The sequence below is a fragment of the Cucurbita pepo genome, chromosome 5 (assembly GCF_057944985.1).
Source record: "Cucurbita pepo subsp. pepo isolate OVF chromosome 5, ASM5794498v1, whole genome shotgun sequence".
NCBI classification, from domain to species: domain Eukaryota; kingdom Viridiplantae; phylum Streptophyta; class Magnoliopsida; order Cucurbitales; family Cucurbitaceae; genus Cucurbita; species Cucurbita pepo.
In genome coordinates, this window is record NC_141802.1 from 9,906,763 (window position 1) to 9,926,708 (window position 19,946).

Here is a 19,946-nt window from a genome sequence, read left to right on the forward strand (position 1 = left end):
CTACTACAAATAGTACTACACCCTTGATCGTGAAATATCGATTGCTTGTTGAACCCTATGAATTGCGTGAAAGTAGTATACTCTCAATTCAGGAGTCTAAGAGTTTTATAAAACGGGATTGATGGAAACAAATGTGAATGAAAGATACCAGGCCATGAATCTAAGAAATAGTCAGAATGATTGATCTCTCTCAATTAGAAAATCCAGGATTGGAATTGATGTCCTTCCATTGAGGCCTCCTAAATTGCATTGATTTCTCCTAAAGATTGAATTGAAAATTGGAATTTGGTTATTCACCATGTACGAGGATCCCCGCTAAGCATCCATGGCTGAATGGTTAAAGCGCCCAACTCATAATTGGCGAATTCGTAGGTTCAATTCCTACTGGATGCACACCAATGGGACCCTACAATAAGTAAGTCTATAGGAATTGGCTCTCTATCGATGGAATCTCATCAGCCAGACATATTGGTGTGGTATATTCATTACGAACAGATCATAACATATGAACAGTCAGAACGAACTAGCATTCTTATTGAGACTCGAACTCATAGGGAAGCAAATTGATGGATGGAATCAAATATGTGAAGTAGTTCAGGAGAAAATCAAGCATTGGTGTCGAACTCGTCTTTCGAAGCACGAGTTTTGGCCGGTATATTGTTGAAAGGGGGATCGTAAGGACAACTAAGACTTTCTCTAAAAGATTAGAATGGAACCGAGAGTTGAGGATTGACTTCTTAATTACCTCGGCCCTAAATAGCCCTAAAAATAAGGTAGAGATAGACTTTTGAATAAAAAGTATATTCATTACGAACAGATCATAACATATGAACAGTCAGAAGAACTAGCATTCGTATTGAGACTCGAACTCATAAGGAAGCAAATTGATGGATGGAATCAAATATGTGAAGTAGTTCAGGAGAAAATCAAGCATTGGTGTCGAACTCGTCTTTCGAAGCACGAGTTTTGGCCGGTATATTGTTGAAAGGGGGATCGTAAGGACAACTAAGACTTTCTGTAAAAGATTAGAATGGAACCGAGAGTTGAGGATTGACAAGTAGTTCAGGAGAAAATCAAGCATTGGTGTCGAACTCGTCTTTCGAAGCACGAGTTTTGGCCGGTATATTGTTGAAAGGGGGATCGTAAGGACAACTAAGACTTTCTGTAAAAGATTAGAATGGAACCGAGAGTTGAGGATTGACTTCTTAATTACCTCGGCCCTAAATAGCCCTAAAAATAAGGTAGAGATAGACTTTTGAATAAAAAAAATAGACAGAAGATAGACTTTGATCCCTTAAAATAGACAAAGGATAGGATTTTCTCACAAAAAATGGGTAAAGCATCTCTTTTATCCAAAAAAAATAGGGTAAAGATACACTTTTTAATCAAAAAAAAAAAAAATAAGGGAGAGATAGAGTTTGATCCCCAAAAATAGGGGGAGGATAGAATTTCTTTGATTTCCTATGCAGCTGTTAGGGAAAAATCGATGATGAACTTTTACAGTTATATGGGGATAGAATTTATTCATTAATGGTCCTAACAGGAAAAAAAGTGAACGAAGTAGGAGTCTTTGTCTTTGTTTCGTCTCCCTTTATTCTTGAACTGTAAAGGAGATCTTGTCTTGCTTTCGTCTTGACTGACAGTGAGCTCTAACGAATAAGTCATGTTTACTTTTTCATTCATCTTTTGTCTTTCCTTTCAACACTTTCAGGTTCAGTAGTGAACGATCTAGAATAAGGAGTCTTTCTTGCTTGAGTCTTTCAAAGCAGCTAATTCATGAATTTACTCTTTCCTTTCGGTTCAGGTTCTTCTTCTAGCTTTACCTTCAGAAAGAAGGTGAGGGAGTAATATCGGGGCAGGTTCAGGGTTAGTTAAGGTTGAGTCTTAGTTTACAGACAGTGAAAGAAAGGAGAATCATCCTGTTTACCGAGTTCAATCTGTCTGATTCATCTTTCTTCTTCAGGAAAAGAAAAGGAGCCAAGCTGCTCGACCATATGGTAACAGAAGATGCTTTAACCTATTTATTTATTACCGAGTGCAAAGAAGAAAGAGGAGAAGAAGTCGCACTCTCTTCCATCCTTTCATTTGTTTACAGTCGAGTAAAAGAGTGAATGAAAGAATCATCCTCCTCTCTTGTTTCCCACTTTCAATCAGTTTCAGGAATCTTCAGTCTTTGTTTACAGTTAATAACGAACCATACAGGTAATGTAATATCGATCGGAAAAGCAGAATGAGTAAGTACAGTAGTGAGAGGAGAAAGATCAGTTCACTCTAACGAATAAGGAGAGTTGAGTCTTTCAAGCAAGCGGAATATCAAACAAAGGAAAGAGCAGAGAAAGAGAAAGAAGTAGTTCACCCCTTCAGTCAGCGAGTAAATTAATTAGCAGACCTCCGAGTCAAAGAGTGAAATCAGTCATAAGGGTGTCAGTTTCGTCTTGACTTCCTGGCGAAGTCTCATTAAAAGGTCAGGAGAATACTGACTATCTATTTACCTTGTGGAAAGAATGGACAAGTGATTGGGTTTAGGGGAAGAAGGGGGTTTGTTTCTCTTTCATCTTTCCTTCTAAATGAAATTACCTCGTTACATCGGGTTCAGTAGTGAAGGAGCTTATTGATCCTCCAGGTTTCCTTTAGTCTTTACTGTCGAATAAATTAACAAGAACTGATGGGAATAATAGAGTCAAGAAAAGGCGAAGGAGCCCTTAAGAAGGAATGAATCGGAAAGAACCAAGCAAGCTGTTTAGAGTTAGAGCTGAAGGGGAGCCAAGCTGAGGTTATTTTGTTATTGAGTTTACCGAGTTCAAGAAGAAATAGGTGCACCAGCAAAGCAACTCGACGAGAAGAGGAGTGAAGGATCAAGAATGTTGAGTCTTGACTTACAGTGAAATGAATCTTGAGGCTTTCCCTTGGTTACTTTGAATAACTCACAGTAACGGAAGGGAAGGAATAGTCAAAGAAAGATAAGAAAGGGGAAGGAGCGAAAGCTGTGAGACCGAGTTTATGAGGCGAACGAGCTCTGGCAGTGAGACCAAGAGGGAGAGGAGCGAAGCAATGAAACCGACAGGGGAGGTGAAGGAGCGAAGCAGCTGGCAGGTTCAGGAGCTAAGCCACTTTAAAGAATAGGAACAAACAGGAGAAGGAATCGATAGTCTTTCCTTCCTCTACCTTCAATCAAACAAAGACTGTATAGGGTCGGTTCAGGTTCCTTCATTCATTTACTTACTCTCCTTCCTGAAAAGCAGCTAATTCATCTTGAGTTCAGTCTTCACTTTCTGAATAAGGATCTTGATCAGAGAAAGAAGGTTCAGGAAGTAGTTCAAGCAATGAATGGGTTCAACCGACAGAATAAATAGAGGGAGGAGTTCAGCAGTTTAAGAAGGTTCCGGAGTTCTGTCTCATTCTTCTTTCGTCTTGCTTGAGTTGAATGTTTACAGGTCAAGATCCATGGGAAGGGAATTGTTTAAGAGTGAAATCTGGTTCAGGCTCAGTAGCGAAGGGTTGAGGTTTCATCTTTCAAAGACTGTAAACTCTCTGGCTTGACTTTAGTCTTTCCTCTCCCTAGAATTATTCTTTAACTGTAAAGGACGGACAGGTGATTGAATCTTGTCTTACTTGTTCAATAAGGGAAGTGAATATTGTCTCAGGTTGTTCTGGAGTTGTACTAGTTTTCGCTTTCATTTACTCGACGGGAAAGTAAGCGTCTTCATTGATTCAAAGACTGTAAAGGCAAGTGATTGAGTTTACCTCGTAGTCAAAGACTGTAAAGGAGCTTGAGAAAGAGTCTGACAGTTCACTCTCAGTCATCTTTATTTAGTCTTTTTTCAATCAAGAAATATCATATAAGTCCGGGACAGAGAAATCAATATTGTTTGATTATATTCTTCTCGGAAGTCAGGTTAGCTTGAGCTTTCTGTAATTCATCTTGTTCTTTGTCTTGCTTTAGAGTTGAATGAGTTTACCTTTCTTTCTTGTAATAAATCTTGTTCTTTGTTGTTGTCTTGGTTGCTCGTCAGGTGAGTGAATGAGCTTTCCTTTCTTGTAATGTGAATCTTGTTCTTTGTCTTGCTTTCTCGTCACGTTAGAGAGGTTAGCTTGACCTTCCTGTATGTAATTCATGTTGTTGTCATGCTTGCTCGTCAGGAGAGGACTTGACCTGACCTTCTTTCATGTAATAAATCTTGTTGTTGTTGTCTTGCTAGAGGTTAATGAACAGCTTGAGCTTGACCTTCTTTCCTCTAAATCATAATCTTGTTGTTCTTGTCTTGCTTTCGGCTTTACAGGAGAGAGAGGACTTGACTGACCTTCCTCTAATTCATAATCTTGTTGTTGTCTTGCTTGCTCGTCAGGTTAAGGTTACTTACAGGATTGAAGGTAAGTCAAGTCAAAGTAAATAGGTTCTCGTCAGGGAATGAATGAATAGAGCTTAATGTAATGAGTAGGGAGTTAGAAGTGTAATGTCAAAGTAGGGAGAGTGAAGTGTAATGTCAAAGTAGCGAGAGGGAGGAAGTGTAAGCAGTAGGAAGTGAAAGTAGGCAGTAGAGAGTTGGAAGTGTAAGTAGGCAGTGAAAGAAGGTTCAGTAGCTAGCTTTCTCTTTCGTCTTTACTTGTTCAAGAAAGAAGGTGAGTGCCTTCAGTAGTTCAGGATAAATTAAGTAGCTATAGAATCTGAAAGGGAAGAAGCAGCTTTACACCTCCTTCAATCAGTCGAATGAATCGATAGTCTTGACTTACAGTGAACGAGAATGAATCGAGAGTCTTTCGTCTTGACTTCTTCAAGAAGAGTTGGACAGGTTACGGAGTTCAGACTCAGACAGAGAGAGGTTCAGGTTCTAGAGTTTAGACTCAGACAGAGGTTTAGGAGAAAGAATACCATTTACTTACCGAGTGAATGAAAGATAATGTGAATTAGGAGTTTAGTATCTATTAAGCAAAGGATAGGAGCACAGAGTTGGAAGTGAAAGAGTCAATGAATTAGTTGCAGCTTTATCAATAGATAGAATAGGTGAATGAGGTTGACCTTCCGCTCAATTACATACAAGGTGAAAGAGTGAAATCAGTCTCATTACATTAAGCCTCAAATCCTGGGAAAGTCCGGAGAAAGAAAAACTCTCAACAATACACTGATACCTCTGAAAGAATATAACGAACAAGAAAGAGAGACCGTAAAATAGCTTTCCCTTGTCCAAGAGGGAGTGAAGGTGATAAAGTAAGTAGTTATTTCGTTTACTGTTCAAGAAAACTAGAAAGAGTGAGTTAAGGTTCAGGAGCAGAGTAATCAAACCGATAGGGGAAGGTTCAGTAGTTATTCAGTTTATTTACAGTTCAAGAAAGGAGAAAGATCAGTTAAGGGTTAGGAGCAGAGCAATGAAACCGATAGGTTCAAGAGCAGAGCAATGAAACCGACTTTTTCGTCGTCTTCTTCTTTCGTTTCGTCTTATAGTTACATACAGTCTAATTAATCTTGAGTTCAGTCTTAGTTTACTATGAAAGAATAGATTCTCGACCGGCCATATGTCCTCTGAAGGAGAAAGAACCAATGAGACCTTGTTGTAGAGGTGACGGATTGAATTAATTTACTCGGCAACAAAGAAGTAAGAGGTTCAGAAGAATTACTCAATAGAGTAGAGGAATAAGAAGAAGGGTGTCGGTGGATTCTTTCAAACAGTATAAAGGATCAAGAATCAATAGGAGTTTCGTCTTGACTAACCACAGTAGCTCAGCTGCTTTACCCATAGGTGATTGAGCACGAAGCCGAGGTTCCTTCTTTTATTTATTCGACCAAGAAGTAAGGTAAGGAAGGGATCATTAATCTTTTCTTGCTTGAGTCTTGACTTCCTACCGGATTCTTCTTTTCTTTACTCGACTGTAAAGGATGCATAAGGAACGAATTGAATATGCTTTATATTTACTTACTACCTCTTTCAAAGACTGTAACAGGATAAGAAAGGATAGGGGAATGAGCTTCTTCATCTTGTCTTTCTTTCCTCTAATAGCTTGACCGAGTTCAACAATAAATAGGGGATAGAACGATAGGGAGAGTGAGTAGTTCAGCGGTCTGATAGTTTTAGGGGTTGCGTTCATGAGTAAGTAGCTCGACAGACAGTAAAGGGGCCCGTTCAGGATCAAGAGTTCCATCAGTAAAAGGTGAAGAGAATAAGAAGAAAGATCAGAGCCTAAGATTCCATACAGTTAAACAAAGAAGAAGCGGGAATAAATAAGGAAATAAGGGTTCAGTCTTGACTTCAGGTTCAGTAGCGAAGGGAAGAGAGGTTCCGCTGGTGAAGTAGCCCAGGCAATAGAGGTTCTGTCTCATTCATTAATGTTGAGTCTCCCTTCTTTCAAACACTGTAAAAAAGGGAATATCAGTGTGAAGTAGCTCTTTGTCGGGTTCTTCTTCTTTTATTTACTTATTCTCCAGCCAGTATAGGATAAGAAAGGAGAGGTTCATGAGTGAAAGAAGGATTTCATGAATTTACGAGACGGGAAAACTGCTAAAGCTAATTCATTGATTCTTTCATTCTCAATAGGTGGTTCAGTAGGGGAATATTGGAGAGGTGCAGGGGAAGGAGATTCTCATCCAGCCTATGTTATAGAGTGAAACCCAAGTTCAAGGGAGAAAGATCAGTTAAAGAAGGGTCCGGGGAAGGAGCAAAAGTTGTGAGACCGAGTTTACGAGGCGAATAAGCGAAGCTGCTTTACCTTAAGGGGAGGGGAAGGAGTTTACAGTTCAAGAAGTAGGAGTAGAGTCTTTCCTTACAGTTTCGGTTGAACGAACTATCTCTTTGATTGAATGAGTAGGTCTTTGGTTAGGTAATTGAGTCAAGGGTTATAGAGGGAAGAGGAGAAAGAATGTTTCATTTGAGAAGGAGGAGAGAGAAGAAGTAGTTAGTTTCGGCTTTCCCTTTATTCAAAGATTGTAAACAAGAGAAATAGGTTCATTTGGTTCAATAGCTAATTCATTGACTAAAGAAAAGAGCTACACTTTACTCTTCAATCCGTCTAAAGAAAGAAGACGACGGACGAGAAGAGGTTCCCGTTCATGAGTAAGTGTAAGAGTTGGAAGTGAAAGAAGTAGAATTAAGTAAGCAACCTATTAAATCAGACAAGGGAATACAGGTGAAGCAGAGAACCAATGAGCGAGACCGATAGCTTCAGGGGAAGGAGATTCTCATACTAACCTGCCTTACCTTGTGATTGAGTGAAAGAAGTAGGAGCTTGAGGAGAAGAAGTCGTTATTTAGTTTAGGATCTTTAATAAGGAGTTCCATCAGTCTAACGAAGAAATAGAGTACTTAAGTTAAGGAGAATCAGTTAAGTAAAGAAAGTATACGGCTCGAGGAGAACAGACCATAAGTAAAGGGTAGGAGATAATTCATCTTCTTTTACCGACTGTATAGATAGGAAGGAAAGGGCATCGGGAGAGGAACAAAGTGTGAGACCGTAAGGTTGAGGAACAAAGTGTGAGACCGGAAGGGAGAGGAAAGCAGCTAACTCCTTCTTTCAAACAAAGACTGTAACACCTCGTCGGGTCAGGTTCAGCCAATCGAATAGTTAAAGAGTGAAGTAGAATGAATAAATAAATAGGAGAGAGGGGAATGAATAGAGAGAGGTTACGGATAAAGAGTGAAATAGGAGCTTGACCTGATTCTCATCCAACCTATAAGGTGGAAAGAGTTCAATCATCTCTTTTCAGTTACTCTCCTGTCAGTAAAGGGAGTAAGCCGGGTTCTGGATAAAGAGTGAAATAGGAGCTTTACCTTCTGAAAGAAGAATAGAATAGTCCAGGGTCGAAGATGCGAGACGAGAAAAGAAAGGGAGGAGAGGGGTTCTAGAGCGAGACCAAAGGGAGAGGGGCGAAGACCTGAGACCCGTAGGGCAAAGAGGTTCAGACGCTCGACGAGAAAAGAAAAGGGCGAGACCGAAGGGAGAGGGGTTCACTTTCATCTTTCCTTCCTTAAACCCTGACTCAAAAGAAGAAGAATCAGAATAAATAGGTTGGTTACGGATTGAATGAATAAGGTAAATAGGTGAAGTAGCGAACTCGACTCGAAGAGGAGTTAAGTCTCATTCTTAGTCTCCCTTCTTTCACTTCCAACTCTCATTCATCTTTCATTTTCTTCTTCGAGAAAGTTTGCTTCTTTTCTTACTGTTCAATCTGTCTCATTCTTTTCTTTTACCGTAAAGTCTCATTCATCTTAAGTTTAGGCTTGACTTTCCTTTCAACACTTGATGAATAAGCAGAAAGATCAGTAGTTCAGGCAATGGAATAGTTCAACCCTAGTTCGATCTGTCAAAGCTGAATGAGGAAGTGTAAGTAGGAGAAAGAGAAGTTCAATCAGGTTCGGTTCGTTCAGTAAGTAGTTCCGTCGAATTAATAAGAAAGGAGTCTTTCTCTTTTACAGGGAAATCCAGTAAACTCTAAGTTTCTAACTAGGTTCTCGTCAGGGAATAGCGGTTCAGGAAAGAGCTACTTACTTTTACCTCAATAAATAAATAAGGGAATAAAATAAAAGAAAGGGTTCCAGAGCTCAGCCAGCCACTTTAACAGTTCAATCTGGTTCAGGAGTGAAGTCGAATTCATCTTCTCTTCATCTTCTTCTTCAATCAAACACAGTAAAGGTTCTTCAATCAATTCATTCTTTCACTGTTCCGGATAATTCATCTTGAGTTGAGGATTGACTTATTAATTCTCTAGGCCCTAAATACCTCAATTTTATCCCAAAAAATAGGGAGAGGATAGAATTACTTAATAAATGGTCTTTACAGAATCAAGAGTGAACGAAGTAGGAATCTTTGTCTTTCTTTCGTTTCCCTTTATTCTTTCACTATTTCGTCTCATTCATCGGTAGTCTTTCCTTCCAGTGAACGAGAATGAATAAGGAGTCTTTCCTCTTGACTTCCAATTCACTCTCATGAATCTTGAGTCTTTCCTTCCTGTTTCGGAGCTTGACCTTCTCTTCTGATAGTTTACGAGGTTCAGTAGTGATTGAGAATGCATCTTTCTTGTCTTGCTTTTGTCTCCCTTCATTCAAACACCGTAAAGTCTCATTAATAAGGAGTAGCGTCTCCCTTCTCTTTCCCTTCTTTCTTTCTTTCACTGTCAAGTCGTCTTAAACTCTTCTTTCGTTTCGTCTTTTCTTTCAACACTTTTAGGTTCAGTAGTGATTTCGTTTACCTCGTTCAATCAGTCTCAGTCTCATTCATCTTTCTTGTCTTGCTTGAGTCTTTCTTCTTCTTTCAATTCTCTTGTAAAGCTGCATCTTCATTTTCTCTCATGTTTTTGTTCCGGTTTCACTATCTCTTTTCTTTCACGAGTGGGTGTTTGTTTGGTCTGGTAATAAAGTCTAAGGTTCTGGTTTTCGGGTCAGTCGATTCTCTTCCATTCTTTTTCTTCCTCTTTTCTGACTCTCATCTTTCTTGTACTCTATTCGTTCCTTGAAGGTCGACAACAGGTAACATAAATTAAATGAACAAGTTGCTTTTGTATGAGAGTGAGGGCCAGAGCTCGTATGGATACATTACTTCATTGTTCTATGTTCTATGAGGCCTTGCACTAAGCACATACCCTCCGAGGGTCGCGAAGTGTAAAGATCCGGTCTTTGCCAACTGTCGTAAGAACAACAAAATCGATTGTGTCTTCGACACTATAACTATAGGTGGGACCAGTTGTAGGATGATCGCCGAGTGGCGTTCTGCTCGATTAGGCGAATGCGAGTGAGGGATAAGCTTTACCCGTTCGCTAGGAGGGAAACTCGGGAAGAGTGAAGGCAGAAATAGATGGTTCAAACCCCTTTGGAAACTATTAGTCAAGCGTCCCATATATATTAAGGGACTCCATATCATTCATTATTAAAGCGACAAGGTAACCTTAAATCGATAAACAGGAATGCGTTTCCTAATAATAATGAGCAATGCTGGTAACAGCAAATGGTTACTAACCCCTCATCAAAGAGTATGGCATATCCGACGAGACGGCAAGACGCTTGGACAAGTAACGCGATGAACCGTACCTGTATCTCTAGGCGCTATTCTGTCTTATTATGTATGTGGATCATGTCTTCCTTTTCGGGTTCCAAACCTCCCCCTTCTCTAATAGGGTAAAGTCAAGACCCACGCCTAGGGATATACAAGCGCCATTCTTCAGATGGATTCGCTGTTCAATAGTGATTGTAGCCGGGATAAGCAGGCACGAACTTCTGTACAGCGCCCTAGTTTGTTAGTACAAGTAGCTAAGAGGGCTGGGAAGTACGACTTGCGTCAAACTTGTGAAAGAATACTTGCAGCGCACCTGCTGAACAAGGCTCCTTGAAAGTCTTTCGGGGATTACCAGTTTCGGACCCACCATTGTACTTCTAGGGGAGGGTATAAGATAGCGGAAGGCCACGGCGTGAGTGTTCTGCACAATACGGTCGGGTATGCCACCAGCATAAATGAGGCACACAAGAAAGACTGGCGCGATCTCGATTTAATGCTAGCCTGAAAGTGATTCGCTAAGTCGGGTAGCGACCGCCTATTGTAGAATCGTCATAACCTGGCTTTACTATCATGTGTGTAAAGATTGACTGTTATAGGCATACTTTCAACTGTTTGGCAAGTCAAGGGACCCTAAAATCCGCTCCTTAGCAATAAGGTTCCAGAGTCATGCAGACAGACACTAACCGTCCGAACATTACTTGACTATTAATTAATTGGACCTTCAACCTTTTACCTTTCATAGATCTGGGAAAGAAAGGCTATTTTTGTTTGGGAAGTGACGTTGAGACTGGGCACGTGCGAGAAGTAATAAAGAAAGCAAAGGGAAGAGGAGTTAGAGTAGGGAACAATGGGCATCCCCACCTGGAAAACAAAGAGTTGAGTCAGAAGGACCTGACGCAACTCTACCGGCTTTCCTACCAAAAAGCTAACCCAACCGAAGGAAATTACATAAGGTCTCTGGGCTATAAAGAATCTCATTCCTTCCTACCTTTCTTCCCCTGTTTCCAAGATCGATATAGCCCTCTCAAAACCTAGTTGTTAGAGTTGCATTTCCGGGCTAATATTCTACTTAATCCCCGAATGGGTACTTTCACCCTTCTCCCTCCTGCAAGCTATAGAACAACTAAGGTGTGGGCCCTCCTCGCTTGCTTTGGTTCTACTTCCATGGTGACCAAGAAGCAAGAGCTTGAGCTCAACCAGCCATTGATAATCACTATTGTTTGTGGTTCCCAATCGGGAGATTCCGGTCTGGTGTAGGGGACACCTTCTTCATGATCTAGGGGTACAATGTAGCCTGCGCTAAGCAGGGAGAGCTCCTCTTTGGTTCCATCTGTCCACATTTTTCCTTTACAGAGGGAAATTCGGGCTTGATTATTCTGTGTAGTCGATTCGCTCCCTCTATAAACAGAGTCAATGAGCTGGGGAAGAGAAGTAGAGCCCTCGGTCAACCAAGAGAGGTCCAGCCCTTCCTTCTCATTCATCATTCAATTCATTGCGTTCTTCTTTCGAGCGGATCCGTCAGCTTACAGCCAACCAACCAATCCTGTTGATCCTGACCTACAAAGGGAATGAGGTAAGAATCAATCAAATGAAAGAGGAAATAGAAAACGGAATTGAGAAGAAAGAACGTCATTCCTATCTTCCGAAGCAGCTTTACCGAGTTGGAGAGGTTCAGTAGTTAGGTTTCATTCATCTTTCGTCTTTCTCCTTTATTAGTGTATTCAGGATCATGAATGTTGAATTAGATTCTTCAATCAATTCATTCATTGACTCGACTCCCTTATTCTTTCATTGTAAAGTCTCATTCTTAGTCTCCCTTCTTTCTTGAACTGTAAACTCTCTTTCTCTCATTAATGTTTCTTCTTGCCTTCCTTAATGCAATAACTGATGGTAATATTGGTTCAGCAGTGAGACCCTACGGGCGAATGAGCGAAGCAGTGAGACCAAGAGGGAGAGGAGTGATGGATCATGAATCTTGCTTTCGGCTTGACTTCCTGTTCAGGTTCCGGTTCAGTAGTGATTGATTATTCATCTTTGTTACAGTCGAGGAAAAGAGTGAAATGAAAGAAAAAATAGGGGGATGAGCGAAGCAACGAGACCATAAAATAGCTTGACCTCGTTCAATCAGTCCAGGAGAGGCTACAGCACAGGTAGGTAAGGGCGAAGTCATCATAAGTTGTTGACTGGGTTCAGACAAATTCATCATTTTTCGCTCGTCTTTCATGCGTGCCTGTATGATAAGTTATTAGTTCGTCTTATAGAATGAAAGACGGAATGAGATTTGCGTCTTATTGTAGGTCGGTCATCCGTTCAATCTGGAATTCCATCTCTCCTTTGGTTTCTAGTACTGGTTTGATTTGAGTTCCTTTCCTTTGTTCAAATCAATATCTATGTCAGGCTTCCCTTCCCGGTTGTCCTGTCCTGTTCAATCTGTTGTTCTTCTCTGTCCAACAAATATCCCGGTCGAGCTGGGTTGGCTGGTACATCAATCGGCATATTGCTTGTTTGGTACACATATCTTTCAATGTCAATCAAGTTCTCGAATTCATTCCCCTTGCCTTTTGAGCTGAGCTGAGGAAAAGGTTCATCATTTCTATTTTCTGAGCTTTACAAGCTTTAAGAGAGAATAGGGAGTCAGTAAGGGAAGAGGCTATAAGTAGGCCGTTTGCTATTGCTAGTTGGGCTGCTCGTCTTTATCCGGCTTGGCTTTGCTATCGCTCGTGACTTGTATTATGGTCGACCTAAAAAGTAGTATTCCTACCATAAAAGAATGCCGATTATCTAGTGTGTTAGTTAAGTTTCGCCAGAAGCAAGCAAGACGAATTCGCCCCTATCTCTAAAGTTCGTAGACAAGGCTCGTTCCGTACTTGACTTAGGAGCTGGTGTAGTACTCGCCCCTATCTCTAAAGGGGCTTATGCACTCTACTCGCTGTCGTATAAAGAAGCGTTAGAGCGAGCGAGGGAAGCCTTTCAATTTCGGGGCTTCCCCCCTTTTCCCTTATCCCTCACCCTACCCTTTCATTTCTGCTTAAGCTTCCCCGGTTTAGGGAATTAATTGATTGGATACCCGAGAACCATAATCTTTCCTAGGAACTGCTTCTACGACAATAGATAGGGGTCAGGTTTGTTTGGCATCTATGCCCCTTGCCCTCCAAACAGTATGGGAGCCTTTCAGCTCGTACTGCTCACACTCCTAGATCTTCACGGCACCTCCTCCACCATAGCGAGGCCTACTTCCACTTCCAAATTCGCTTTCAACAACACCACGAAAAAAGTCAACTATGGTAGCCCACTGATCTGATCATAGGTTCAATCCAATCCCTTGGCCTCTCGGAAGCGAGAAAAAAGTGAGCAGCAAGCCCTTTACTACCCTTATTATAATAAGAAGGTCAGCTTCATAGCCAAACCCTGTTGAAGGAAGGGCTGAATGAATAGCCTTATCTTATTATTAGAGAAAGGGGAGCTTATTATAAGACTAACAAGGTTTGGAACCCTATACTCCCCAACAACAACAACAAGGGTGCTTGCTGGCATCAAAGCCCTTCATTATTATTAGTTAGTAAGAGATGGGGCGGAGGGCGCACAACCCCTGATCTGCTCCTTTCTTTCCTGAGTGTTGTGTTTCCCACTAAGCTCTTCGATCCTGCCTTGCGTGACGGCTTCGCTATCGCTCATGACTGGTATATGGATCTCTTTATTTATGTAGTGGTCGGGGCCTGATAGAAGCTTGTCCCGAAGTGACTAGTTGCTTCCCGAATGCCTCTTTCTTGACTATAGTATGGTCTAGTCTTTCTTTCAAATGCCTCCTTTCCTTTCCTTTCCTTTCTTGCCGCGGAGAGTAAGCAAGCGACCTTGCTTGCATTCTAAGGGGAGCAATTTTGCGAGTCTACGAAGCTTCGTAGTTCTCCCTCCCCCCTTTCTTTGCCTGGCCATGGCATTAGATCCATAATGACTGGCGAGTCGGAACATTACGAATATAACCACGCCACCGTCCTATCGAAGAAAGAGATCATTAAACCAATTTAGCCAAGCGTCGGCGAACCCTCGTTTTTTAGTCTTTGATTTTCTAATAAGCGTCAGGGGCTGTGGGAATCACAAGAATGGAACAGTCTTCCATTGAATGGGGTGGGAAAGAAAGGTTCGGAAATGGCCAGATTAGCAGGAGGAAGGGCGGCCCCACCTTGAAACAAAGGTGTACGTAGATAAAGAAAGAGGCTGGTTATGGCTTTTCCAAGATAGGGTTCCCATCTATCTTGACCGGGAAGAGAGGAGAGGCCCTTACGGAAGCCCTGCCCACCCTTCTCTATTTTGAGGGATCCCTTCTTATATTTAGGATTCCTTCCCGGACTCGTAACAGCCGACTAGGAACAAGAAGAGGGTCAGTAGTCTCTGCCGTTGCAGGTCCTTCCTTCTCCTTCTACTGAGACGGCCCTTTTGTTTCGCGGCACGAAATCATGAAGAAGCTAGAATAACTCAGAAAGAAGCTGGAATAACTCAGAGAGTGGCACCTAGGCGTTGAGAGCGTCTCTTGTCTTTGTAGAGCAAGAGTAGGATCTTGGACTGGTCCCCTTCGCATGACCTATAAAGAAAAATCAGTCCGTGCTACTATAAGGCCTTTAAACTCCTTCCTCAGGACACTGTTTGGCCATGGGGAGGGGGTAGCCCCGACTTCTATAGGTCCTTGGTTCGACCTCCTAATGATAATTGAGGTCCTTGCGCGGGCGTCTCATCCCAAAGACTTGCTTGCTCTGTATGGAGTGCCCCGTGGTTCCTCGAGTGCCAGCTGCGGAGAGGAATGCCATCAACTAGGGCGCTATTGGCCACTAACCACTTGCTCGCCGGCCGCTCGGGCTCTGCGTTTCAAGTTCGTTATCCTAACCGTCTCCTCTGCTCCACCGGGAGCCTAGCCCCTTCTTCGATCTTATCTCGAGCTTTACTCCTCGGCTCCCTATAGCTTCAGCCGCTGGCTGTAATAGCTTGCTTCTCGGGTGGCTCGCACCGCGGGTGGTTGGTTGGTGCGGCTGAGCCAGAGTGGGCTCAGTAGTCGGCCTATGTTTCCGAGCGCACGCGTAAAGGCATGATTAGTTCCACAAATCTCACTGCACTGACCATAGTAAACTCCTTCTCATTGTACCAAAATGGAGATCTGATTTAAACGGCCAGGTACAACATCACATTTGACACCTGAGGAAGGTACAGCCCAACTATGAGGTACATCAGCAGGTGTTACAATAATACGTAGATGAGTTTTGGCTGGTAGAACCACTCTATTGTCCATTTCTAATAAACGTGATTGACCCAATTCTAGATCATCTTCCGGAATCGTATAACTGTCAAAAGTGAGTGACTCTTCATCAGAACTGTTATAGTCAGAATACTCATAAGTCCGATACCATTGATGTCCAATAGCTTTGATAGTCATGGCTGGATCTACTACTACCTCGTCCATTGAGTATAAGAGAGCAAAGGATGGTATAGCAATGAACATCGGAATGATACTAGGAAAAATGGTCCAAAGAATCTCGATAGTAGTTCCATGAACAATCCTTTACGGTATTTGATTTTGTTTATAGTGGAAATACCATAAAGCGCGAACCAAGATCCGTGATACGAAAACAAAAAGAAGAATGAGGAAGAAAAAGATATCGTGATGTAAGTCTATTATTCCTTGCATCATAGGTGTTGCTGCGTCTTGAGATCCTAATTGCCATGGTTCCGCTGCATTACAAGGAGCAATTGTGAGGAATAGCCATTTGAGAACAATCATTTTGTTTGGTTTATTCTTTGACTGCTCCGCTCCCCCACCCACAAAAAAAAGAGAGACTTGTTCTTGCTCTCCCAATTCAGGAAGACAGAAATCGCCGGTTGGCTTGGTCCAACCAAGAAAGGCATGGGAGTGGGCATTGGCCGAGTTAAGTAAAGACTGGCTACCTACCTAGTTATTTACATACAACCACCCTCAACACTTTATATATATCTTTCGCCTCGGTAATTACCTAATGAGAGAGAGCCGATGCCAAAGTCACCCTTTACGCGAGGGAACGCCAGACAGACTGACCTCTGCTAACTACGTTTGATATATACATACTCTAAGCGTCAGAGAGGAGAGACAGACTATACTGACGGTATAGTGCCCCCACCAGAGAAGGCTGCTTCATGCTAGGCGTCCGTTCGAACCTACTACGCCCGAGCCACATTTTTGGTACAGACGCTATATCCACTAATGCGGAATCCCACTTCATCCTACGAACTATACCTGATGAGATAAAGGCATTCTAGAACAATTCGACGACTTGAAGAAAGCAAGAAAACGATAGCGATCGGTTTGGCACGGGGGGAATGTTGAAAACAATCTGATTGGAAGCGGCTTAAGAGCGAGGGCAATCATCATAGTCAGCCAGCGAGCAATCCCAAGAAAGCCGGCTACCTAGCCTTTACCACCGATAGCTTAAACTGAGGAATAAGAATAGGAAAAACAAACAAACAAACCTCCCCCTATTTCAATGTTATTATTCTGTCTCTTTCTTATGTCCGGTATCAAAGCCACTCGAAGTCGAATGCCTCACCCGCACCTACTTTGTCGCACCAACTCCCTCAAACACAAGGGAGCGGGCACTGCTCTCAGCCTATCGTAACAACAAAACAAACCTACATACCGAAAGATCATTCATTACCTTATTCCTAGAACAAAATATAGACATTGGTACAATAGGGGGTTCGAGAGACCTCGAGTGACACATCGTAATTTATGCTAACCTCAGCGTACCATCGGAGAGACTTTAGCCACTAACCCCTGGATGGAAGGGAAGAATGAGGCGATCAAGAAAGTACTCCCCCTAAACAGGAGAAAATGTCTGAAGAAGACCTTTGAATTACAAACAAAGCGAAGGCCCTACTTTGCCCTATAAAGAATGAAGGCCCGTACGACACCCGACGTTAACACTCCCAAATCAGGAAATGCTAACCACAGTTTCCATGGTAACGGGAATACGCCAGACAGACGGCTCAAGCATACAAAGAGAGTGGGCGCTTCCATCGCTTAGATTTAGGGAGATATGATAGGGCGCACCACAGACAGATACAAAAAATGACTGCTCAATCGAGAGGTCAAAGACAGAGACATAGTACCAGTTCCATCTCTAATCTTTGAGCGGGGTTTTTTTCCACATAATAGCGTCAACCAAAGACCGGCTTAGCAGACACTGGAGAGAAATCCCTCTCACTTCGTCGCTCAAAAATCTTTTGGCAAACTACACGAAAGGAATTCCAATAAGAAAAAAAGTGTGAAATGAGAGACTTTAGATATAGTTAGTTATAGTACACTCAAACTATGTATTATGGTAAGGCCAAGAATCGCATAGTCGCAAAGCTTCGTCGTGCCATACACCCTCTCAGTAGCTATCCACACAAGCATATGATGTGTTAGTGTGAATGAATAGAGGCCAAGAACGAGAAAATCCGAGCCGAGGGGTTGACCCTTTGTGAACGTTACAACCGATGACCTCTTTGATTTATTAGAAACTCTATTGTAATTGAAAGACTAAAGAATAAGTATGTATGAACGTCCAGGAAGTTGCAAAGGGATTCTCGAACAACCCTGTAATCATACAGGACGTCAGAATAACAGGTAAGGAATCGGTCGCTGCCTTGAAAGAAAAAGAAAAGAATGAGATCTTGATTCGAAAGTACTGCAATGATTGAGTCTGGTTATAGATAGGTCAAAATCAAACAAACTATACCTTGCCAAAACAAACCGTCATGGCCCAATCATGTATAGTATAGGCCGTAGCAAGCAGGGCCTGATACAAGGGTGAGCCAGCCAATAGGAGGGAATAACCTTTTCTTCCCAACTTCTCTCATTCACCTATCGGTAAAGCAATTCCACTGAACCTCTCCAACTCGGTAAAGCAATTCCACTGAACCTCTTCTTTATTGTTGAACAATTCCACTGAACCTCTACAACTCAGTCTTACAATTCCATTGCCTAAACCCATTTATTCAGTCTCCTTCACTTTTTGGTCTCACTCTCCGGCTCTAAACTGCTTGGTTCTTGATCCTGAACTACGCTTTCTCCTATTTCTTCTTTCACCTATTCTATAACCTCTGTCTCGAATCTTTTCTTTCCTCTCCCTTCTTTAACTGTAATGTTAACAAAGAAAATGAAAGAGACCTCAAACCTTTTCCTGGGAGAAGAAACTGAAAGATGCATTCTCCTCTCTATTCCCTTCCCTTATTTATTGAGGTAAAAAGAATAGAATAGGTGTTTGTCGGTCTCTTCTCTTTCATTTGATTTTGCTTGAAAGACTCAACAAATTCAATCAAGATTTGCTCCTTCCCCTATTGATTGATTCTTTCTCCTTCACTCAATCACCTATCTTCACCTATTTATTCTTTCAATGAATTAGCTACTGAACTTATCCCTTTTTATTACCTGACCCTATTATTCATTCAGAATCAAATTCAATCAAGAGTAAATGAAAGCGAAAACAATTCTATTGCTCCATTGCCTGAACCTTTACTGGAGAGTAAAGAAAAGAGAATTTCAAGACTCAAGAGTTGTAGAACTGAACTCCGGCCGGAACCTATGGATTCTTTCTCCTTCTCCTCCTATTTCTTTCTGAATGAGACTGTAACGAGCTTTTATTCTTATTTAATTGATGCCTCTGTCTATGTTTTGGGTCATTGACGAGGTAATTTAATTGGAAGGAAAGAGACCTCACTCCTCTCCTTTACAGTCGAGCCGCTTTCGCTCCGTAACCTATCCCACTAATAGCCTGACGAGTGAAAGAAGGGAAAGGAAAGACTCAACAAGATGCATTCTCTGACGATATTCCCTATTTTGTCTTTCATTTCTTGCCTTTCTCAAGGTAAATAGGTGTTTGATTGAACTCGGTCTGTTTGCTCCGGAACCGATATGACCTGACCTGAACTTTACAGTAAAGAAAAGAGAATTGAAAGACTCAAGCAAGACAAGAGAAAGTCAAGAAAGAGAGATGAACCTGCGAACCTATATATATTACCATCTATTCTTCTTCCTTATTCGAAGTGATTCTTCACCTCTCCCTATTGATTCTTGAACTCGGTAACTAAATAGGCTGAGATTACCTATGGGTCTCAGAATTCCATTGCCTGATCTTTCTCTTCTCTTTCTGCTTATTCATCAAGTGTTTCAATCCTCAACTCTCGATTCATGAGACAGAACAGGACTATTACTGATTCACCTGAACCGATATTACCATCACTACTTCACCTCCACCTTCTTGTCTTGCTTTCACTCAATCACCTATTTCTTCTTTCACTCTTTCCTTGAACTCGGTAAAGCTATTTTCCTCTCCTTTCTCAACTATTAGTAATTAGTAAAGCGTGGGAGACCTACAACTAGCATAGTAGCCTTCAGTCGTAAAAAGGCTCTAAAGCCCCTACCCTAAGTTGGAGCAACAAGCAAGGGATTGAGCGCGTCTTCTATGAGAGAAAAAAGCATGTCGAAGTCGCCTTATGTCATTTTCTCGGGTAAAAGGTGATTGCGAAAATCATCAGAAGAGCAACCATGAGAAGTGAAGATCAATTGCTGATCTCTTCACGAAAGGATTGGTTTGGTAAAGGCCCTCCTTTTTCTTTTGCTTCTCACTCGCAAACAGGGAATGATCTCGATCCATTCATTCTCCATCCTATTTTCCGGGTAAGATGTGGAAGTGATTGTTTGATTCTTCCAATTTTCTAATAAGAAGAGACATCGAATTTCTGGGTCTGACTTTATCCCTTCTTTTCTTATTAAGGTTAGGGAGCTTTTCGTCTAGGATGTATTAAGAATCTTGAAATAGATTATATCAAGTCAATAGAATGTTGCATTCTTTTGCTTCACAACTTTGAGTTCTAGATTTCGATAGGGACAACCACATCAGTTCGAAAGAGCTGGGGGTAGCATGGAGGGAAGTTGTTCGAAATAGAAAGGAGGTCATGATCGTAAGCGAA

The 19,946-nt window shown here is 41.8% G+C and overlaps 1 protein-coding gene and 1 non-coding gene across 2 annotated transcripts; one reads left to right on the plus strand and one right to left on the minus strand.

The window, feature by feature from the left end:
* The first annotated feature begins 319 nt into the window (after positions 1 to 319).
* TRNAM-CAU (transfer RNA methionine (anticodon CAU)) lies at positions 320 to 393 on the plus strand. Its single transcript has one exon. It is a non-coding gene; the product is annotated as a tRNA-Met (tRNA).
* A 12,624-nt stretch (positions 394 to 13,017) lies between these two features.
* Positions 13,018 to 15,962, minus strand: LOC111810906 (cytochrome c oxidase subunit 2). Its single transcript, XM_087124247.1, is given in 2 exon segments — positions 13,018 to 13,085; positions 15,042 to 15,962. Coding segments are annotated over 2 exon segments (768 nt in total). The 5' UTR covers positions 15,742 to 15,962.
* Positions 15,963 to 19,946: the final 3,984 nt, after the last annotated feature.